The 24,875-nt window shown below is 38.2% G+C and overlaps 1 protein-coding gene across 2 annotated transcripts in view; it reads right to left on the minus strand.

Annotated features, from left to right (window-relative positions):
* The window catches only part of si:dkey-251i10.3 (uncharacterized protein LOC553498 homolog), a 28,526-nt gene extending 10,392 nt beyond the window's left edge, over positions 1-18,134 (minus strand). Inside the window, exons 1-12 of one of the 2 annotated variants that reach the window (XM_056458788.1) lie at positions 17,870-18,134; positions 16,311-16,404; positions 15,977-16,047; positions 14,810-14,874; positions 14,569-14,717; positions 14,034-14,189; positions 9,778-9,897; positions 7,887-7,981; positions 7,679-7,802; positions 7,290-7,367; positions 5,366-5,702; positions 1,683-2,101 (exon numbers count right to left, since the gene is read on the minus strand). In XM_056458788.1, the coding sequence (XP_056314763.1) occupies positions 1,683-2,101; positions 5,366-5,702; positions 7,290-7,367; positions 7,679-7,802; positions 7,887-7,981; positions 9,778-9,897; positions 14,034-14,189; positions 14,569-14,717; positions 14,810-14,874; positions 15,977-16,047; positions 16,311-16,404; positions 17,870-17,907 (1,746 nt within the window). In that variant the 5' untranslated portion in view covers positions 17,908-18,134. Of the gene's footprint in view, positions 1-1,682; positions 2,105-5,365; positions 5,703-7,289; positions 7,368-7,678; positions 7,803-7,886; positions 7,982-9,777; positions 9,898-14,033; positions 14,190-14,568; positions 14,718-14,809; positions 14,875-15,976; positions 16,048-16,310; positions 16,405-17,869 lie in introns of both variants that reach the window. The other variant, XM_056458787.1, reaches the window with a different exon arrangement.
* Between the last annotated feature and the right edge of the window lie 6,741 nt (positions 18,135-24,875).

Here is a 24,875-nt window from a genome sequence, read left to right on the forward strand (position 1 = left end):
TAGAATAAAAATAAAATAAATTGTTAAACAGAGACTAAAAACTAAACTAAAAGCATCATGCCCACTTGCTACTATAAATAGAAGCTTGCAATGGTTGCCCCGAGCTCTTCTGATTGGTCCACTGTTTTGAACCTGCCAGTGATGAGCTGCGCTGCCTTGTAAAAGTTAAAGATCTTGACACGACGTGTAAAAAGGGGCTTTGCTTCAAAAGACGTGAGATGTAATGATCAAACATTAAAAAATGATAAAGAATTAAAGACAAACTTCTTTATATTACAGAGTACAGTATATCATTTAGATTGTCTACTTTACTCTTTGCCAAATAAAGAAAACATAAATCACATGTTTATATAATCATGTGATTTATGCTTGACCGATGTTTGTCTGCAAAAGCCCCATCTACTTTTCTAAACAGCAATAGACTGTCCACCACAGAATAGGTGCTTATAAATTATACAATTATTATTTATTTTAGAAAACTATTATATCAGTTTAGTTTGTTTCTCAGTGACTGTTTTTTATTTATGGTGAATAGTTTAAGTCAACCAAAATAAATTTGAGACCAATAATTTCAGTCTTTGTTTATGAAAATAATAGTGTTGTGCAAACATTAAATCTAATATCCAAAATAAGAGTTTGTTTTGACATAATATATATATATGTGTGTGTGTGTGTGTGTGTGTATGTGTGTGCGTATTATATTTAGTTGAAGTCAGAATTATTAGCCCCCCTGTATATTTTTCCTCCAATTTCTGTTTAACGGAGAGGATTTTTTTTTTCAACACATTTCTAAACATAATAGTTTTAATAACTCATCTCTAATAACTGATTTATTTTACCTTTGTCTTGATGACAATAAATAATATTTGACTAGATATTTTTCAAGACACTTCTATACAGCTTAATAAAAAATATTAGCTTAAAGGGACTAATAATTTTGACCTTAAAATGGTTTTTAAAAAATTAAAAATGCTTTTATTCTAGCCGAAATAAATCAAATAGGACTTTCTCCAGAAGAGAAAATATTGTGAAAGACATACTGTGAAAATTTCCTTGCTCTGCGGGCTAATAATTCTGACTTGAACAGTGTATTTATTTTGTATATCTGATACACACACACACGTTTGTTTTTGTGAAAAGTGGGTACATCACATAGGTCTCCATTCATTTTATATGGTCCAAACCGTATATTGCATTGCCCTAACCCCACCCTACCCTCACCCTAAACCCAACAATCACAGGAGACTGTGTACAGCTTTACTCTCTGATTAAACTTATCCTGTGGGATTTATAAGCCTTTTGAGAAATGGGGACGTCACCAATGTCCTTATATTTCACCTCCTTTTTGTAATACCTGGGTCATACCCATGTCATTATACAGATTTGTGTCCTGACATGTCACACAAACACACACACACACACACACACAACAACTCTGTTGCATAGATATTTAAATGTATATATAATTTGCAACAAATGCATCTAAATATAAACAAACATTTTCTCAAATATATGCTTGCATGTGTATATAAATATATGTATGTGTATGTGTGTGTGTGTGTGTGTGTATATATATATATATATACACATAGACTTTTACTTTGGATGTAATTAATGATAATAACCTTAGTGAATTTTTGCTTTAATGTATTTTATTTCCTAAGTGAAAGCGTTCAACTCACCATTTCCTCGTGTTCAACCACTGTTGGCAGGAAGGGAACTTTGATCACTTTGGCTTCTTTGGTGAGCACTTCACTCAGGCTGATTCCCTTCTTATTCTGTGGCTCAGATGTTTTATCTGCGACTGCTGTTTGTGGCACTGATGGAGTCGCGCTGGGCTGCTGCTCAAAAACTTCACCCAAAACCTCCAGGTCTTCCATATTCCTGACTCGAACCTGCCCTTCATCTAAAAGCTCCTCTCCGTCTTCCTGCCCTTCTTGAGTCTTCTCACTCCTCATTAGGTTAAAAAGGGTGTTAAACTTGGACACATCCTCCTCCTCCTCCTCCTCCTCCTCTTCTTCTTCTTCTTCTTCTTGATCTTCGTCATCATCATCATCAGAAATCTCCACCACGTCTTCTCCAGGCACCTCGCTTACATGTTCTGCTAAAAACAAACAAATCCAGACAAACAGATTGAACGACAATCACAAAGAATTTGGCCTGAAAGTGGGTCGATGTCAACTTTTCATTCATTCATTCATTCATTTTCCTTCACCTTAGTCCCTTATTTATCATGGGTCGCCACAGTGGAATGAACCGCCAACTATTCCAGCATATATTTTACGCAGTGGATGCCCTTCTAGATGCAACCCAGTACTGGGAAACATTCATATACACATTCACAACAGCCAATTAATTTTATTAAATTCCCCTATAGCGCATGTGTTTGGACTGTGAGGGAAACCGGACCACACGGAGAAAACCACGCCACCATGGGGAAAACATGCAAACTCCACACAGAAATGCCAAGTGGTCCAGTCGGGACTCTAACCAGCGACCTTCTTGCTGTGAGAGGACAGTTCTAACCACTGAGCTACCATGCCACCCCCCTATTTCAACTTTTCATGCTCAAATATCATATCCAGAACAGAGCAGTAGTATAATGTAAAGCTGCTTTTTTATTATTATTAGGGATTTATTAAAGGTCGTCTAATAATCATAATAATAGACATCGAAGTGCAGTTCACCACAAAGTTAAATAGATTTATTCCATGACAGCATTTGGTTTATTTTATGTGTTTATTACATGGATGCTATTTGAAATAAGTCAATTATTACATCAATTATTACCCGATTTGAAAAAGAAATTTGACTTGGTGATTAAATAAGTGTGATATTAACACGGTACAAAACTAACTTTGAATAAATGAGTGAATCTAAAGAACATCCCATATTAAAACTGCCTTGCAAGACTTAAACATCACACTTTATATTTTCTGAATATTTTAAAATGCTATGTTGTTAGTTTTATCCCCAAACATTTCAGTTTGGCTGTGTGAGACTGTACAGTTTTGTTTTTTCCTGACTGTCTGAAAAAAGAAAGGAGTGAAGGCCCCGCCCTCGAGAATAGGAAAGAGCAGCTCATTTGCATTTAAAAGCACACACACACAAACATACATCAAAAGTGCCTTTATATGACCCTGTTAAACGATTAGTGTGTAGGATTACAGTCAATATTTGGAATAATGGCACTTCAGCACTTCCTGGTCAAACTTGACATACAAGCAGATTGCTAGATTAATGACACCTCCAACAGAAATGAGTATACCTGACGATTAAAATAAATCAAACGCTATACCACAAGTTGATCAGTTACATTTTAATTAGGGGTGTCAAAATTAATTGTTTCTTCGGTGCACCGCGATGCAGACGCGGACAATTCAGTATGGGTTCAGTAATAATCATAACCGGTTATTATGTATTGACGTCATTTATCTCATATGCGCTCTGTCGCGAGAGAGGCGAGCGCGGGTATTTACAACATTACTGGCGCCAACTAAAACATTTCACTGTGTGTGTGTTTTCTAGAAAGTCTTTCACTGCCACTTACAGCAGAAGCCCCTATGTGAAAGTACTCCATTTCTTTCTTTCTTTCTCTTTCTTTCTTTCTTTCTTTCTTTCTCTCTCTCACTGTGGCCCATTTCACCTTTTCCTCTCCGCTGCTGGCGTGACTTTTCCTTCCCTCTCTTTTCCTCTTGGCTGTATGCATTCCTGCGGCTGTACCTGTGTATTGTCGTGGGACCGACCAGATTTCATGCGGAGCGGGAATAAAAACTTCCACATCAGGACAGCACATCTTCTTTAACACAGTTACATCCATACACCACCTTCTGTTGATGTAAAAGCATGTCCCACCACCGCGCGTTTTGCCCGTTGACTCCGTATCGCGATCTGCTCTGTACAGCTGAAAGTCCGGTAGGTTTAAATTTCCTAATAAAGCGCAGGAGCAGTCAGTAACTCTGGTGTAATTTTAACAGGAGTGGGAGTGGGTGATTTCACAATATCGCTCCTGAGCAAGCAAGCAAGCGCGCGTGGCATGTGTGATGCTGCATGTGTATGAGTGTGTTTGGTGCTGTCTATGTTTGTGTATGTGTGTGAATGAGAGACAGTGTGGTGCTGTGTGTCCATGTGTGTGTGTTTATACAGACAGCTTGTTATAGCCACCCCCCAAAATACAACACTGTGTATGGAAAGCATCGTCAATGCGCCATGATGCACCGAAATATCGAATTGAACCGAATCGATGGCATGATAATCGTAACCGAACCGTGAGACCAGTGTAGGTTCACACCTCTAATTTTAATATTGTTATTGTTTGCAAATTATGTGAATTTTATCTGCATTTGTCAGCCAAATACACTGAGAAGTGTCTCAGAAGATTAGTGTTCATTTGTGCATCCTAAAACTCTATACGCATTTCTAATGCCTCTTAGGGCGCATTCCACTATGCCATCCGAACCATGCCCATGCGCGTTTCACGGTTTGTTTGAGAAGTGTGAGTGCTCTGAATCGGGCTCAGGCGCAGTTCAGTTGGCTGGCCCTGGCCCAGCTGGAATAGGTGTACCAGACCGCGGTTTACTTGGGCGGTACGTTTGTAGTGTGAGTGCAAAGCACGCCTGAGCCCGAAACTGAAGACGGGACGTGACTTTTAATAGACTGTTTCATATGGATTTATTAATCATTCTTACTGTTCAATGAACGCAAACTGTCATAGATTATTAAAGACGCAAACCTCTCACTGCATGACAGCTGTAAACCTTTTAATTCCTGCAGCACAAAGACTTTATGATTATATATGAATGCCAAAATTGGCTGATCTGCTCGGCGAAATATTTGACTGCGTGTCACTGCATCCCAAACGACTTAAACTATAAAACTAATGAAATGTCTACTGTGCTGAGCGAGAGCACTAAACTGAACAGCACATCATCCATGACGCAAGCGTGCTTGGGCTCAAATGCAATGTGAGTCAGGCCGTTGGGGGAGACGGGAGGGAGGACAAGCGTGCTTCAGCACGGTTCAAGGCAGCTGTACATATATTGAGTACGCTCTTAGTCGCTGACATTATCTTCAACAGAAACAGCGTGAAAACTGTGTGAAAAATGGTGGACAGCTGCTTCTCACTATCTATAATAATGAGGGTGAGATGGTCACTAGTGGGTGGGGCTTTCCTCTCTGATGACACGTACAAAGAGAGAATGTCAATCAAAGTGTTTCTGCAGCCTGTATCAAGATTATAAAAATAATTGATTAATAAATTTTTACCATTATCGGCTTGTTATATTCACACACAACACCTTTATAAAAGTGATTTTTACATAACAGGTGCCCTTTAAAGTGTGCTTCTAAGCATTGGTTGCCTTACTCTTATCTTCCGTAGGAATCAAATCCTCTTCATCAGCTTGTCTCATCTTCCTCTTCCTCTCAAACTCTCCTATAAGCTCCTCTTCCTCGTCTTCCTTCTCTTCTTCTGCCGTCTGAAGCTCTTCAGTTGTGACACGGCTGACCTCGGGCTCTTCTTGGGTAAGCTGACCTCTCATCCAGGGATTCACAGAGTCGACGATCGGCTCGGGATCGTTCACGAAATCTGGAACAGCCTCCAGATCTTCGTCTTTATCTTCCTGCTCGTCCTCAGATAGCACCACTATTTTCTGGGTAAGATCCTTATTCATCTGCAGTTGCTCCTGCATTGCTTTACGTGCCTAAGAATGGAAGATTTCGAAAATATCACTTATGTGTAAATCATAATAAAATCATAACCGTATCAGACGTCCTTGTTTTGATTAATTGTATCATGATATAGTGTTTAATCGTGATATTGGCCAAAAAATGACTTTAAGAGGTATAATATAAAAGGTAAACGGCAAAAACTACTTTCCGGTGTACACATGTTTGGAGTAAATAAATGTTTTAAATCAATTCCATTGCAAATAGATAAAGTACAACAAGTAACACTTTACAATAAATGTTCTTCAAGTGCTTATAACAGATTTTCCCCATTTCTAATGGCACCATTATTGTTGTTACTACATCATGTTTACAATATTGCATCACGTGGACTTTGTGCTATGCTGTGCTTTATTTAAACCCATTCTTTAACACCGCATCTTGCATTTTTAGAAGCAAAAGACACTTCTGTAATGAACACTCGCAGGATTTAGTATGGTAATTAATATGTGTATGGTAACGTTAATGTATTTGGTCTTAGCGGTATAGATCTGCTATGCTGCTGCTGCTAATTATTATTGCAGAGCAAGTACAGAGACCTGCTACTGCCAGTAATTACACAGACATTCTGACAATACATAACGCTGCTGCAGCAAATAATAATAATATATATATATATATATATATATATATATATATATATATATATATATATATATATATATATATATATATATATATATATATATATATATATATATATATATATATATATATATATATATATATATATATATATATATATATATATATATATATATATATATATATATATATATATATATATATATATATATATATATATATATATATATATATATGCCCCGTTGCAGATCTAAACACAGGTGGAGCTGGGGTGGAGGTGGATCTCCGAAAGCGGCGTAAAATGACGAGGAGCATTTAAACTGATGAGGAGCAAGCTCATTGGCTGCCGAGGTGACAGAAACCAATCTCCTGTGCCATGTAGCTAATGATGCAGGAGCAGATTAGGTGATCTATCAGCCTGCCTGCACAGAGTTTTATGGCAGAAATTTCACTTTCGCTGTGAATGAGCCCTAACTATGTTAATATTACTTAAAAAAAAAATACAAGTGAATTTAATTAACTCCATTTAATAAAACAATTATAATATATGAAGTAATAATATAACAATCACAACTTTTTAAATGCATTATTAGGCATGAACTAAAAAAATTAACAATCTAAAAATATTAAATGCTTTTGTAATTTTCATTGAAAGTTCACAGAATTTTTATTGTTGTCTGCAAGATTCACATGAAAATGTTTGAAAATAAATTCCCTATTAAGTCTCATTTTCATCTGTTTTAACTCTTTTCATCTGCTGTGATTAACAACCACTGATAATACAACTATCTGAATATTCACTTTTAAATCTGAATATTTATAAAACGCACTCTAAAAGTTACAATAATAAATAATAATTCACTGTATTTTGAAGAGCCTATTATATCAGCATTGTGCATGCTCATTATCACAATTACTGAATATCATCACGTCTAAAATTAAATTATTAAAACGATGGAGAAAAAAAAAGTTCTCACAGAATCGTCATATTTTGCCATGATGGCCTTTGATTTGGCCCACTTCCCGCTGTTCTGATGCTTCAGAGACATCCTCTCCTGTAGTGGAAACATATAAAGAAAACATCATTTAACCCAAATGACTCTTGTTCATATATATAAATCACTTTTCATGCACTAAAAAAAAATGCTGAGTTCTACACAATCGATCTGTGTTGGGACAACATGAAGGAATTAATTGAACTTATTAGCTTTTACAAATTTAAGTTGATTGAACATAAAACAATCAAGTTGTCCTTAAGAAAACCTCAAGAATTGTGTTATTTCAGCTCATTTTAAATATCTTTGTGTCTTTAAATATCTAAATGTCTTTTTTAAGTGTATTTGCTCTCTCAAACCACCACACGCACCTGCATCCTGGACATTTCCATCTTTTTGAGTTCCTCCAGAGCTTCTTGAGGATTGCTCTTCACCATTTCGTCAAACTGCTTGAGAAACTCCTTACGCTTGGCTTTCTTCTGAACCCTGTGGTACCTGCGAATGATTCATTTCATACTTCAAATAAAAAATAAAGGCAAACAAACTCATTTTTTAGAAATGTTCAGATGCACAACTTACTGTTTACTCTTGATTTTCTTTTCTCTTTTGGCTTTAGCCTCGTAGTATGACTGGAGCGCTCTTGCTTTTTGAAGCTCAGCACGACGAATCTTAGCCTGCAATATTAAAACAGTGTTATAAGCTGCAGTAGAAGAAAATATAGAGTATTAATGACAAAAACTAACGACAAAGAGATGTTCTGTTTGGCTGTCACTAGCTTTGTTTCTATCCAAAGACGCTAATAAATGTATGTGCAAAACTGGATTATCACATAAAAGACGTGCGAATAAAGCAGCGTTTCCATCCAATGAGTCAAAGCAAACAAAACCATCACTACCTGATTACCTGCTGCCAAATATCAAAAGTAAAAAGGGAATTGAGGTAGGAGAAGCTGCGTGAATCTTTTCTTTATTTAATAAATGACTTGCGCCTCAGAAGATGCCCAATGCTGACACGCAGTGAACGCGCGGTGACGTTTAAAGGCACGAGATGCAGAGCACAGACACTCTTGACTATTCTGGAGGTCATTAATATTATAATAACAATAATACTGAAATGGTTAAAGCGTTTTAGAATGACCAAAACAACATTTCAGATGTTTTACAGTGTGCTCAGCCTGCCTGTTTATCCATTCTCACATATTTTTAATCATCACATGATCTCTTATTACAAAGTTACAAGAGTTTTTTAATGCACATGTTGGAATTTGTTTGGTAAAAAAGTGTTTCCATCGTAGTTTATGTGCATCTTTTGTAATCGAATAAAAAGTTTATCCTACTTAGTAATGCGCGTATGTTTTTTTACATGCATTTTCACAATGTATGTGCATATTGGCATTTCCCTCAACCATTTTTTTAAGCGCTCATCTAAAACGAGCATAAAAATAGGTGGGTGGAAACATAGCTAGTGATTAGTATAATTTACATACACAGCTGAAGATTGACAACCATGTGGAATCCAGTTAGGCACATTTTCTTAAAATAAAAACAATCTCAAAAGGTTTTATTACATTATAATAAAAACTAAATACTAAAATCTGTAAACCCTCGCTTTTTAAATAAAATATAATCCCAATTTTATTGATTTATTAAGCCTTTAAATTGCACTTTAGGCTGAATGCTAGTATCTTGCAAAATACCTAGTAAAATATATTATGCACTGTCAACATGGCAAAGACATAAGAAATTAGTTATTAATGAGGTCTTGAACTAAGAAATCAAAACTTCATTTGTCTTTTGACATTAATTAAATCATTAAATAAAGTTTTAATGTCATATCAGGACATTTTGGCTATATTCATGGCAACAGTGGTATTAAATAGTCAACAAACAATTTGCAAACACAAGCATCGTAATAGACAAACATACAAATAAAACCATGCAGTTTTCAACAATACTGTTAGAAGATACTTTAATTTAGTCAGTAAGAAATATACTAAAACTCTTCCAGGAGACACTTTTAAAGGGCAACACGGTGACTCAATGGTTAGCACTGTCACCTTGCAGCAAGAAGGTTGCTGGTTCAAGTCCCAGCTGGGACAGTTGGCATTTCTGTGTGGAGTTTGCATGTTCTCCACATGTTGCCGTGATTTTCTTCCGGGTGCTCTGGTTTCCCCCACAGTCCAAACACATGAGCTATAGGTGAATTATGTAAACTGAAATTGGCCGTAGTGTATGAGTGTGTGTGTGTGTGTGTGTGTGTGTGTGTGAATGCGATACTTCTATTAAAGGATCAATTCTTTTGATAAAAATTGCCAGTATTAAAACTATCGACTTTAGGATCAATCCGCCCACCCCTACTGTATACAATGTCATAACCTCAGCACTAGGCCTCTTCCATCTATAAACAATACTAACAAGATATCCACGGCTACAATTAAAGTAATATAAAAGACGCGTGATAAAAGTCAAACCTCCTCCAAGCTCATGGCCTTCAATGAAGCCTCCTCTACAGGCGTCAGCACTGGATCGAGGACTGGCTGGCTGTTGCTGTGCAGGAGTCGGAAAATCTCTTGTTCAAGAGGAGTTTTAACCTGCCAGAAAACACACACATAAAAACAACATCAAGCGCTTCCATCACACATATTAAAGTTACATCTGGTCTGCATGAAAAGGAAGATAATTATACAGACTAAACATCTTGCGATTTAAGATCAGAAAGCGTACATCTGTGTGCTTGCATATGGTGCATGTTTTTGAGGACATAAGGCTGTGTAATTACCACAGTAAATAACCAATCTGTACTTCAGGAGGAAAAACGATCACAAAGAAATGTGACAATTAATGAGACACTGATGATAAAAATGTAAGTATATTTTACACAATTAGACTGTTTAAAATCGAAATGATTCATGAAAATGTGCTAATTAACCTAAACAACATTGTAGGGAATGTTTTATGTATATATATATATATTGTTAAGAATAAAAGTAAATAAAATGTTTGCAAATTGGCTGAGACAGCTCTCTAGACTAGCTTTTAACAGCAGATGGCGCTCTAGGCCAAGTTTTGAACAGTAGACAGTGCTCTAGGCTAGTTTTCAGCAGCAGATGGCGCTCTGGGATAGTTTTTAAACAGCAGACGGCGCTCTGCGCTAGTTTTTAGCAGCAGACAGAGCTCTAGACCAGGGGTGTCCAAACTTGATCCTGGAGGGCCGGTGTCCTGCATAGTTTAGCTCGAACTTCCTTCAACACACCCGCCTGGATGTCTAGTATACCTTGAAAGAGCTTGATTAGCTGGTTCAGGTGTGTTTAATTGGGGTTGGAACTAAAATATGCAGGACACTGGCCCTCCAGGACTGAGTTTGGACACCCGTGCTCTAGACCAAGTTTTAAACAGCAGACAGAGCTCTAGACCAAGTTTTAACAGCAGATGAGGCTCTAAGCTAGTTTTTGAACAGCAGACGGCGCTCTGGGCTAGTTTCTGAACAGCAGACGGCGCTCTGGGCTAGTTTCTGAACAGCAGACGGCGCTCTGGGCTAGTTTCTGAACAGCAGACGGCGCTCTGGGCTAGTTTCTGAACAGCAGACGGCGCTCTGGGCTAGTTTCTGAACAGCAGACGGCGCTCTGGGCTAGTTTCTGAACAGCAGACGGCGCTCTGGGCTAGTTTCTGAACAGCAGACGGCGCTCTGGGCTAGTTTCTGAACAGCAGACGGCGCTCTGGGCTAGTTTCTGAACAGCAGACGGCGCTCTGGGCTAGTTTCTGAACAGCAGACGGCGCTCTGGGCTAGTTTCTGAACAGCAGACGGCGCTCTGGGCTAGTTTCTGAACAGCAGACGGCGCTCTGGGCTAGTTTCTGAACAGCAGACGGCGCTCTGGGCTAGTTTCTGAACAGCAGACGGCGCTCTGGGCTAGTTTCTGAACAGCAGACGGCGCTCTGGGCTAGTTTCTAAACAGCAGACGGCGCTCTGGGCTAGTTTTTTAGCAGCAGACGGCGCTCTAGACCAAGTTTTAAACAGCAGATGGCGCTCTGGGCTAGTTTTAACAGCAGACGAAGCTCTGGGCTACTTTTTGAACAGAAGGCGGCGGTCTGGGCTAGTTTTTGAACAGCAGGCAGCGCTCTGGGCTAGTTTTTGAACAGCAGGCGGCGATCTGGGCTAGTTTTTGAACAGCGGGCGGCGCTCTGGGCTAGTTTTTGAACAGCAGGCGGCGCTCTGGGCTAGTTTTTGAACAGCAGGCTGCGCTCTGGGCTAGTTTTTGAACAGCAAGCGGCGCTCTGGGCTAGTTTTTGAACAGCAGGCGGCGCTCTGGGCTAGTTTTTGAACAGCAGGCGGCGCTCTGGGCTAGTTTTTGAACAGCAGGCGGCGCTCTGGGCTAGTTTTTGAACAGCAGGCGGCGCTCTGGGCTAGTTTTTGAACAGCAGACGGCGCTCTATGCTAGTTTTTAAACAGCAGACGGTGTTCTAGACTGGTTTTTAGCAGCAGACGGTGCTCTAGACTAGTTTTTAAAGAGCCCATATTATGGGTTTTTGAAAATGCCCTTCCATGTAGTGTGTACCACAGCTCTAAGTGAAGTGAAATATCCAGCTAAGGCTTAAATCTGTAAGTGTACAGTGTTTAAAACTATTGATTCATCTATAAAAGAGTCGACTCATAGTGCTTCAAACGAGTCGTCTTGATAACGAGTCATTAGGTGTTTCGCGATGACGCAGCCACGAAACACAAGCCTCGCCAGTAGTTACGCGCGCAAACCAGGGAGATTTGAAACCTGCGGCCCCGCCCACTAACACAGAAAAAACACTAGACACACACACACAGACGCCGCCGGTCCAATGAAGTCACGCTGTGCTCAGATGGATAATATTGACAGTCTCTACCCAAAGATGAAACTGTGAAGAGTCAGTGGTTGAGGTTTATTCACTAGTGTAAGTAAGTGCGATTAAAATTGTTGCCTCGTTTACTCTAGCTTGCAAATTATGTATTTATTGTGTTTTGTTACTTGTTAACCTGGTACAGTACACGCGGTTACTCTTTATATTCTCTTATCACATGTAAGCCATGTTAAAAACGCGACGCGTGCCGCTTTGTTTACGGATTTAACGTTAAAGGCTTTTGTGAGCTCGCGTTCCACTGCCGTATGTCGTTGCTATGGCGATCGTAAGCTAGCTGTGTGTGTGTGTGTGTGTGAGAGAGAGAGAGAGAGAGAGAGAGAGAGACAGAGAGAGACAGAGAGACTCGCGTCGCTTTCCCTAGTTTTTCTGAGGAGCGTTGTGTGTGTGTGAGAGAGAGACTCGCGTCGCTTTCCCTAGTTCTTCTGAGGAGCGTTGTGTGTGTGTGTGTGAGAGAGAGAGAGAGAGAGACTCGCGTCGCTTTCCCTAGTTTTTCTGAGGAGCGTTGTGTGTGTGTGTGAGAGAGAGACTCGCGTCGCTTTCCCTAGTTCTTCTGAGGAGCGTTGTGTGAGAGAGAGAGAGAGAGAGACTCGCGTCGCTTCCCCCAGTTCTTCTGAGGAGCGTTGTGTGTGTGTGAGAGAGAGAGAGAGAGAGAGAGACTCGCGTCGCTTTCCCTAGTTCTTCTGAGGAGCGTTGTGTGTGTGTGTGTGAGAGAGAGAGAGACTCGCGTCGCTTCCCCCAGTTCTTCTGAGGAGCGTTGTGTGTGTGTGAGAGAGAGAGAGAGAGAGAGAGAGAGAGAGAGAGAGAGAGAGAGAGACTCGCGTCGCTTCCCCCAGTTCTTCTGAGGAGCGTTGTGTGTGTGTGAGAGAGAGAGAGAGAGAGAGAGAGAGAGAGAGAGAGACTCGCGTCGCTTCCCCCAGTTCTTCTGAGGAGGGTTGTGTGTGTGTGTGAAAAAAGCCTTACACTATGAAGCGTGTGTGCACTGTGACTACTTTTATATAGTTGATTACCAGCTGGGCATTTCACTCTGTCTCGTGCTGAAGCCTGTCACTGTCGACCAATCGCAGCAGGCTGTCATCGGTCCAATCAGCGCAGATTAGCTTCGCGCTGAGGAGGGGGTTGGGAACAAATGAATCGCTGAACGATTCATATGGGAGTCGTTGGGATAATTAGGTAAAAATAAATGCAGATTATAAGACCATCAAAGTGTTTTATGACCTTGCATGCATATTAGACTGTTGTTGGAGACCCTTACAACCTAAATATGACCCTATTTCATCTATAATATGGGCTCTTTAAACAACAGACAGTGCTCTAGGCTAATTTTTAAACAGCAGACGGCGCTCTAGGATAGTTGAACAGCAGACAGTGCTCTAAGCTAGTTTTGAGACACTTAAGGCTAGTTTTTAACAGCAGATGGTTTTTAATGGCACAAAAAGTTAAGCTCAAAATCAATGCAGAAGGTATGCATTTTTAAAATCTCAAAATTTAAGCAAAATCATTATCTCAAACTATTTTTCACCACAGCACTAATGTTCAATCTGTATAGATTTAAACATCACATCTAAATTTAAACCCTATATAAATATTTTACCCACAATAAACATGTAGTGAAAATGTAATATACTAATTACAGCACACAAAACAAACAAACAAAAAACACGATTACACTTTATTTTGATGATCTGTTTGTTGAATTTAACGTTAAATGTCTGTTGAAGGAGCATATCAACAGAGATTAAGCAGACAGTCTACTAATACTCAAATGGACCATCAAAATAAAGTGTTCCCAAAAACACACACAAACACAACATTTTAATTACAAACAATTAAATATCCACACCTTCCATCCGGCCACGACCTGCTCCACCCGTTTAGGACCCGATGGCTCCTGTTTCAGAGGAAACACCATTTGGTCAGCCCTCTGGTTTTGGACTATGATGTTCTGCCAGTTAGACACCTCCTCAGCGGTCTTCACATAAGCTATGCCTCTCTGAATCTGTGGACACAACAGACAGAAAACAAATTCAGCAAATTAAATAAAATTTACAATATCAGGAGCTGAGAATAAAATCAGATCATCAAGCACAATGACAGCATTCAGATCTAAAAGATATCAGAATCTCTATAAATACACAAACACTTTAACAATTATACCTTTGTGACTATATTTGTGTGTGTTTTGTGTCTGTTACTTTCTTTATCCTTAGAGGTCAGTATATGTACTTGTATATCAGTAATAATAATAATAATAATACAGATATACAGTGTTCCAATACTATTTCAATTCCAATACTTGTTTTTTTTTTAAGCACCAACTTTTTGGAAGTTTTCATGATAAATAGACTGAATGATCTGTAAATCCAGCATATGCTGACCTTCTCTTTCTGCTGTTTGTTGAGTGGCAGCTCCAGAGTCTCTTTAGTGCTCTGCAGGTTCCTCAGCTGTTTCTTGGTCTTGTTGGAAGCTCCTGAGGTTTTCTCCACAACCCCCAGCAGGTCTGAAAGGTTGATTTTGTCTCCTGCCCCTATAAAAAATATATTTTAAAAGCTCAGCATAATGGTCAATTTTGTACAATGATAAAACATGAATGTGTTATACGACGTATTCAGCATTTACCCTCTGCGTTGACAAAGAACTCAGAGACCTGCACACTCGCTTCAGAGCGCTCACTCTGCTTTTTCCTTTAGTAAAAAAAAGATAGAGGCACATTACAGAATAGAATTACAATGAAGAAGGCAAAAACCTGATGTGAAAACTGTTTAAAGGCTATTTAGCCTAGCTGGCCGCTAATATCACTTACTTGAAGAACAACTTAAACTGTCTTTGATGTTCACAGTACAAACTTGAACTCAACAAATACATTTTTTTCAACAGTTCATTACAAAACATACTAAGAAGTCATCCTATCTGGAATTTTACAGATGATACGTCATGATACAAAGCACATTTAATGAAACTAAAAGAGATTTATTTTAGTTTCTTCTTGGATAATCTCCCTCGGGTCATCCAAGATGTAGGTGCCATTTATTTCTTCAGTAGAACATTAAAAGAAGATTTTACCTATATCTGTTGTCCTTGGTGAATCTACATTAATGCCCATGGATTTCAAACACTCTTTATAATAGTATTAGCTTTAAAGGTCTTGTAAAGTGCTTTGAAATGTGTATTTATTCAATATTTGACGTTATCTCAGCTATATTAGCTCCGCCTCTTAAAAAAGAAAAAAGACAACCAATATTTTGTTTTTATCACTGCTCTGCCAGTGAACGCGAATGAGCTCAAGCTATCCCTTTAATGGACAGGTCTTGGTGTGTGCGCCATACTCGCCAACACTCCCGTTTTTCCTGGGAGTCGCCCATATTTCAGACCTATCTCCCGCCAACCTCCCGTTTTGTTATTTCTTCAGGAAAACTCTGGTAACTCCACCCTGTAGTTTGTATGCGTTTATTTTCAATCTTAAAAATTTATGACCATTGCCTGCTATTATATGATTAACCAAAGACCACAAATTCAGCTAAAAATCTTTAATGTTCTAATTTTTCTAAAAAAATTTATAAATAAAAAAAATAAAATAAAAAAAGGCACCTAAGGGAAATTTTTGGGTGAACTATCTCTTTAAATGTTCGTTCCCATTTATCTCCTGAGCATTTTAATTGTGTCTCCAAGTGTGCGAGTTCTTCTCTGACGTTCCAGCCAATCAGAATGAAGTACTCAGACAGACCATGGAGTAATTAAAATTAAATTAAATTTTCATTTAGCAGGACCAAGAGCAAAATCCCAAACCTCTTTCTTCCACCCATAGAACTGATGGCCTCCAGAAGCTTGTTGTGCTTCCTCTCGTCATCACTGCCCTCCTGCATTAAAAAAAAAGACAGGATAATTAAACGTTCTGCTTGGATCTGGTACAAGAGATACAGTGGAGCTTAAATGTTTGATGCGATCAACCTCCAAGCAAAAGTCTCTCCATAAAAAAATCTGTCTTGTAACATTAGAAACAGGATTGTATTGCAATATCTATGAATAAAATAAAACTGTATGATTGTGACAGGTTTGACAGAAAGTGCACACGTCATCCTCATCTAAACACAGTATGAAGCTTTATTTAGAGCTGGCCCACCTCATCTTCACTGGCACTGATGGCTTGTTCAGGATCAGTGTGAAGCTCTTCTTCATCTCCACTGTCTGCAGCCATTGCTGAAGTTACAGCTTCACTGTGGAGGATTACAAAAACATAAATGCTAGACAAAAGATCTGATTGAGGTAAAGTTGGTTTTACATTCACATATTCAGACTTTCTCCTTAACATAATTTCAGAAAAGTATTCATTGCATAATCTGAACAGTGCAATCATATTAGCAGCCAATGACTATCAAAGTACATTTTCCACAGTCAATTAAATAGTGCTAATGTTGTTTTGAAGTCATACTTACATGCTATTTCAGACTGAATATTAAAAGTAGCATGGTAAACAATATAAAGTAGTCACAGTTTAAAAAAATGAACGAATATGCGAATATAAAACCAACTTTACCTCAATACAGTGAGGAAAGCCAGGAAATCATTTACAGTAAATATTATAGTGTTTTTGAATGGTAAAGTACTTGAATTAACCTGTAATATACAACAACTATAGCAATATAAACAAATGACCCAATTCTGTACAACTATAGGGTATATTATCCTACAATACACCAGTTTACTGAAGTAAAAACTAAAGCATGTGTGGAAGCATTTATATTGTTGTAAATACTATAATAACACACTTTACTATAATCAAAAACACTGTACTGACTATAAATTACAGTATTACAGCATTTTATATGTGAGATAGGCTAATATTTTAGACGTTAGCATGGTTTTTGCTTCTAGAAAGCAACTCCTGTCTTTTTACTAATATATTATTAGAAAGTTTTGAAATAAAGTTGGTTTTACATTCACATATTCAGACTTTCTCCTTAATATGATTTCAGAAAAGCATTCATTGCATAATCTAAACAGTGAAATCATATTAGCAGCCAATGACGGTCAAAGTACAACATTGTTGAGTCAAATAAATAGTGCCTGTTGTTTTGAAGTCATTCTTACATCTGATTTCAGAAGGAATATTCAAAGTAGCATGGTAAACAATATAAAGAAGTTATCACAGTTAAAAAATGAACGAATGTGGGAATATAAAACCAACTTTACCTCAATATAGTGAGGAAAGCCAGGATATCCCCACATGAAATATACTATAGTCATTTATAGTAAATATTACAGTGTTTTTGAATAGTAAAGTACTTGAATTAACCTGTAATACAACAACTATAACAATATAAACAAATGACCCAATTCTGTACAACTATGGGAGGTATATTATCCAACAATACACCAGTTTACTGAAGTAAAAACTTAAGCATACAACAGTATTTATTAGTTTATCAGCTCACTATCATTAATACTAGTGTGTTGAATCATTTATAGTGGTGTAAATACTATAATAATACACTTCACTATAATCAAAAACACCGTATTGACTATAAATTACAGTATTACAGCATTTTATATGTGAGATAGGCTAATATTTTAGACTTTAGGCTGGTTTTAGCTTCTAGAAAGCAACTCCTGTCTTTTTACTAATATATTACTGTAAAATAACAACAAAAAAAGTGTCTGTTTAATGAAGTCTGAGCAAACCTTGGCGTTGTTTTCTGAAGAGAGCTCGTCTTCACCATGCTGTAGTTTAACCACGTGTGCGGCAGAAAAGTAGTAATTATTGACTCTCTTTTCTCTGAGATGATTCTGAGAACCGGAGACTTCGAAAGTGAATATATCCGTCAATCTACAAAGATCGTCATGTTTTCTGAAATGCTGAAAGACAAAATATTAGTACGTGTGACTGAATTGTACAGAGTCCTCCGTGTGTTTACTAGCCGGTTGAGTCTCAGCTAATGTGAAGTGGTAGCGCCATCTGCTGTGCTAGCGAATAGCGATAGCATGCTAATCCTTCTTATAGTGTTTTATGGCGGTTTGGCAAACCAACGAATAGGTGCATTACCGCCAGCTACTGATCTGGAGTGTGGATTGAGCATAATTGAGGTAGGAAGAAAACACTCAAGCTTAACCACAATTAAAAAAAAGAAAACAAAAATCTAAATTCGATGCATTATTGTTTCCCAAACATTTCATTAACATTTCTTGAACTCTTGATTGTCTAAGCCCATTTCCTAGCAAAACATTTAAAGAAATTACCTCAACTTCCAGCTGCCCCAATTCTTGGGTTAACTGAAACCTCTCTCTTTTATAAGCAGGACATTCTAAAATGAAATGCTTCACTGTTTCCAATTCTCCACAATTATCACACTTCCCTGATTCATGCTTTCCTATATTATACAGCAGGGGTCACCAATCTCGGTCCTGGAGGGCCGGTGTCCCTGCAGGATTTAGCTCCAACTTGCCTCAAGACACCTGCCTGGGTGTTTCAAGTATACTTAGTAAGACCTTGATTAGCTTGTTCAGGTGTGTTTGATTAGGGTTGGAGCTAAAATCTGCAGGACACCGGCCCTCCAGGAACAAGTTTGGTGACCACTGTTATACAGGCTGTAACTTAATGATGTATGATGTTGAGATATTCTTCCTATCTCTGTACCTTTTCCTCTCGTTTCCAACATATTCCTGAATCTGGTACAGATGTCTTCCTTCAGTTTCATTGCTCCACACCTGTTGCCACTTCTTATATATCTCAACTGCAATCGTTTTATTAAATTCTGTTTTACTTAAAGCTAATTTAATTTCTATTTGCAAATTATTTAAAGCTTTTTTTTTGCTAGCCAATCAACTTCCTCATTCCCATCTACACCCACATGTGCTGGCACCCAGAGAAATGAAACCATTATTCTTAACTGGCTAATTCTGAATAAACTTGGTCAAATTTTAAACACTAAGTCTTGTCGAGCTTCAGATTTGGCACTTTGAAAGCTATTAAGTGCAGCCATTGAGTCTGTGCAAATACTACTTGTCCTGATTGACCTTCTTCAATCCATTGCAATGCTATAATAAAAGCTAATAATTCTGAAGTAAACACTGACAAGTCGTCTGATACTCTCTTTGCAAGTTTTATGTTAAATTGAGGAATATATACACAGCAGCAGCAGTTCTTCCACACTTTGGCTCCTTAGACCCGTCTGTAAAAAGCTGTAATACAGAATAATACTCTTGTTGCATATATTGTTGTACTATTAAATTAGTTGGGAATAATTATCACCTTGTTTTGAATTATTTCATGAATCTGTAGATCTACTAATAGCATAGGGAACAACCATGAGGGAATTGCATGCTAATCCTGCACGTCTGGCTGGGGGACATTAGTAAGACTCTGAGGGGGTTATGGAGGGGGCCCGCTGTCAGTGGGTTAATAAACACTTTAAAATGACCCCCAATCTCTGCCAAACTGCATTTCAGCTTATTTCACTATCAACAAACAACGAATTGAAACAATCAGTGAAACAATGAAAAGACATACAATAGCAAATAACCCACATAAAAAAGACTACAGTGGGCTAATTTATGAATGCTACAGTCTTTTTGAACTATAGTAAAGTACTTGGATTGTTGTAGTAATTCTATACTTGCTGTAGTAATGGAACAGTGAACTATAATAATCAGGCCTGTAGTCAGCCTTGTGAACTTGTGGTTCTTTATTTCTCAAAAAGAGGAACTTTCTGCAGTTGTTCACTTCATTTTCTATTTAATTATGAGGTTTAAATACTGCATTTAGTGACATTTTAAGCACCATTTTAGCTGGATTAGCTTGTCGAGTGGTCATCATCACCACACTTTTTGATGTACTAAAAATCTGTCCAAAAGATTTAGAATAAAGAATGAAGAAAAAAATACTTATTTTAAAAATACGAATTTATTACATCCTATATCATTAGCAAAAAATTTAATCTGTTAAAGTTTTACATTAAAAACTGTAGCCCATTGTGTCATTTATTAGGCAAATAACAAACTGAGCAGCACTTTCAATTTTCCTCAGAGTTTGGCCATTTGAATATTGAATGATTAATAATAATAATAATAATAATAATAATAATAATAATAATAATAATAATAATAATAATAATAACAATAATAATAATAATAATAACAATAATAATAATAATAACAATAACAATAATAATAACAATAATAATAATAATAATAACAATAATAATAATAACAATAACAATATTAATAATAACAACAACAACAATAATAATAATAATAATAATAATAACAACAACAACAACAACAACAACAACAACAACAACAACAACAACAATAATAATAATAATAATTATAATAATAATAATAATAATAATAATGTAGAGCTTGAACATTTTTCTAGCCTCTCTTGTAAACATTTGAAAATATATGGATAACAACAACAGCCCAATTAGTATTAAATATAACTTTAATTAGGACCACCTTTGGTGCTTCACACTTTATTCCCTGCTGAAAACCCCCAGCTTAAACCAGCCTGATTGACCAGTGTGTTTTAAAGGGGTTTTGGCCATTTCCAAGCTAAAACCAGTTAAAACCAGCTAAAACCAGTGTGACCAGCCTCGTTTAAGCTGAACGTAGCTGGTTTTGGTTGGGCTCCCAAGCTGGCTAGGTTGGTCAAGCTTGTTGTAGCTGGTGATCTCCCAGCCTGTAGTGGCGCAGTAGGTAGTGCTGTCGCCTCACAGCAAGTAGGTCGCTGGTTCGAGCCTCGTCTGGTTGGCGTTTCTGTGTGGAGTTTGCATGTTCTCCCTGCGTTCATGTGGGTTTCCTCCAGGTGCTCCGGTTTCCCCCACAGTCCAAACACATGCGGGACAGGTGAATTGGGTAGGCTAAATTGTCCATAGTGAATGAGTGTGTATGGATGATTCCCAGAGATGGGTTGCAGCTGGAAGGGCATACGCTGCGTAATACATATTCTGGATAAGTTGGCGGTTCATTCCACTGTGGCGACCCTAGATTAATAAAGGGACTAAGCCGACAAAAAAATGAATGAATGAATAATAGTGCCACCTAGTGGACATCAGCCACTGTGAATTCACACCACCAGACTACATTGGATATGCGTATTCGGGTCATATTTTTCTTGTTTTGACCTTGAGAAAGCATAATCTGTAAGCATGAATACCTAATTCATGCAGTTACACTGTATTTGATTGCAAATATTGCTGATAAATATGTTTTGAAAAGTATATGAATGAATTAATATACACTTGGTGGGTTGTAAATCCTGTTGTTGTACAGTTAATTCTTAATTATCTGAACGTGCCAATATTAAATTTGCTTAATTATTTATTGCAGTGTTTAATGTGCATTTTACAGTGTTTTCAAGCATATTTTATGTGAGCAAACTACAAATCTGTAAAGAACATTTCTGTTTTGATGATTTCACAAATTGCTCTTCAGTACAGAGGTTTGACTCTAACCTTTGCTTATGACCTTTTCTTGGGATTTGTTTATATCTCTGTCAGTGAGCTGCACAAAAACACAAGCTGAGGGCAGACGTACAGTAGGTCTATGATGTTTGTGTTGAGCTGTGATGGGGATGGTGTGGCCTTGTCAGAACGGTATATTAAAAATCAGATCGGCAAAAGTTTAACCGTACTTCTATTTCTTTTTTTTAATGAGTAGCATTACAGAAACTGTAAACTGGTGTAGCTCTGTGTCAACTGCTCAAAATGTTACTCAAAACAAACATATGCTGGCTTAAGAGTTAGCGGTTCATTCCGCTGTGGCGACCATTTGTAAATCAGGGACTAAGGCAAAGGAAAATTAATTAGATTAGATTAGATTAGATTAGATAATAAATGAATTCATGAAATGAAATTAATAAATGGATGCTGGAAATTATTTCTTTGTTGGGCATCTGATTGTTTTTTTTTGCTGGTTCGTCTGTCCTAAACTGGCCCTGACCAGCAAAAAATCAGCTTATACCAGCAACCAAGTGTCAAAACTCACCTTAGTTTTTTTTACAGCAGGGTAATGTATATCTACAGCACACATACATCTGTAATAGAACTGTGGCAAATAAAGTTATCTTGAATGGATTGTAAGCTTATTTTGAACAGCAGATGGGGCTGACTGTATGCTTTATGAAGAACAGCCATATTCACTCAGTATTTATTCTTCAAATACTACTTGAATCTAAAATAATCATTCATAAGGTTAAGAAATGCTTACACAAATTACAAGAGTGTTTGAACAATGCTTACATTAATTAAACGACAAAACCCAACTCAGCCGAACACACAAGCACTCCTCCTCAAGAGTATTTGTGTACGATTAAAAACTTGCCTAGAGCGCCGTCTGCTGTTAAAAACTAGCCTAGGGCACCATCTGTTATTCAAAACTAGACTAGAGCACCTTCTGTTATAAACTAGCCTAGAGCATTGTCTGCTGTTAGCCTAGATCACCTTCTGTTGTTAAAAACTAGCCCAGAGCGCCGTCTGCTGTTAATAATTAGCCCACAGCACCGTCGGTTGTTCAAAACTAGTCCAGAGCGCTGTCTGCTGTTAATAATTAGCCCAGAGCACCGTCGGTTGTTCAAAACTAGTCCAGAGCGCCGTCTGCTGTTAATAATTAGCCCAGAGCACCGTCGGTTGTTCAAAACTAGTCCAGAGCGCCGTCTGCTGTTAATAATTAGCCCAGAGCACCGTCGGTTGTTCAAAACTAGTCCAGAGCGCCGTCTGCTGTTAAAAACAAGCCCAAAGCGACGTCTGTTGTTCAAAACTATCCCAGAGTGCCACCTATGTTGAAAATTAGCCTAGAACGCCATTTGCTGTTAGAAACTAGCCTAGAGCACCATCTACTGTTAAAAACTAGCCTAGAGCACCGTCTGCTGTTAAAAATTTGCCTATATCGCGTCTGCTGTTGAAAACTAGCCTAAAGCGCCATCTGCTGTAAAAAATTAGCCTAGAGGGCCGTCTAGTTATGAACTAGCATTGCATCTGCTGCTATAAACTAGCTTAGAGAGTTGTCTGCTGTTTGCCTAGAGCTACTAGTGGAGTGGAGAGACAGTGATAGAGCCAATTCAGTGGTGATGATTGGGAGGCCATGATGGGTAAGTGCCGATGGAGGGAATTTGGCTCGGACACCAGAGTTACACCCCTACAATTTATGAGAAGTGGATTTTTAATGACCACAGAGAGTCAGGACCTCGGTTTAACGTCTTATCAAAAAGACAGTGCCCACTGACAGTACAGTGTCCCCTTCACTATACTGGGGCATAAGGACTCACACAGACCACAGGTTGAGCTCCCCCTGCTGGTCTCACTAACACCACTTCCAACAGCAACCTAGTTTTCCCATGTGGTCTCCCATCCAGGTACTGGCCAGGCTCAGCCCTGCTTAGTTTCCATGAGTAACCAATCTTTGGTTGCAGGGTGATATGGTTGTGGCCAAATAAATATTAGAAATTAATTAGCCTTGCGTTTACCATGCATATTATCTTATGTAGCCCACACCAGGATAATGGCACTAACAATGACATAGTTTAGACCCATTTTAGACTATTTTTCTGTATCAAATATTAACTTCAATTATCTATATTTTTAGAAGCTCTTTTTGCACACGTCAGCAATAGAGCCTTAACTAACCGGCTTTCTCCTTCAAATTCCTACATCATTTTGCGATCTTATTACTGCATGCAGCAACACAAAACGAGAAAGGCGGCTCGGTGTAGAAGAGGTTTTAAGCCAGCCGTGGTTAAGAAGATTTTCAGAGTCGAGAACAACAGAAGAAAACAGGTCAGAAGAAAACAGGTCACAGGGGCTCTGGATCAGACTCAGGCAATGGTTTATTCTGTCAATTCAAGCAGCAAGAGCTTGGCAAGAAGAGCAAGTCGACAGAACTCAGTTTCAAGCAAATAAACTAGATCAAATAAATCAAAATAATAGATAAGTGTATGGTTCAGTCACATGGGCTGAATGCATACTCTGAGACAGACTTTTTTTTTTACACATAATCATTAATTAAACTAGCGAAGATCTGAAAAGTATACAAATTCTGTTAATAATTACTTACCCTCATGTCGTTCCAATCCCCAGAGACTTTCGTTCATCTTCAAAACATAGGTTAAGATATTTTAGATGAAATCCTGGAGCTCTCTCATCCTCCTTATAGACAGCGAGTGTGCCGAGACATTCGTCCAGAAAAGGAACCAAAGACATTGTTAAGATGTTCATGTGTGGTTTTGTGCAGCAAATAAGTTGTAATTATGACTTCTCTTGCACTTCAGGTCAGGGTGTTGGATTTCTAAATTATCTTAATGTGTTCTGAAGATGAACGAAGGTCCCAGGGGTTTGGAACAACATGATGGTATAGTAATTAATAAGAGAATTAAAAATTTTGCCTGAACTAATCCTTTGATGGCAGCACGGTGGCACAGGGGTAAGCACTGTCGCCTCACAGCTAGAAGATCGCAGGTTCAAGCCTTGGTTGGGTCAGTTGGCATTTCTGTGTGGAGTTTGCATGTTCTCCCCGTGTTCGTGTGGGTTTTCATCCACGTGCTCCGGTTTCCCCCACAACTCCAAACACATGCGCTATAGGAGAATTGGGTAAGATAAATTGTCCATAGTGTATGGGTGTTTCCCAGTGATGGGTTGCAGCTGGAAGGGCATCCGATGTGTAAAACGTGCTAGATAAGTTGGCGGTTCATTCCGCT

The sequence above is a fragment of the Danio aesculapii genome, chromosome 5 (assembly GCF_903798145.1).
Source record: "Danio aesculapii chromosome 5, fDanAes4.1, whole genome shotgun sequence".
Taxonomy (NCBI): Eukaryota; Metazoa; Chordata; class Actinopteri; order Cypriniformes; family Danionidae; genus Danio; species Danio aesculapii.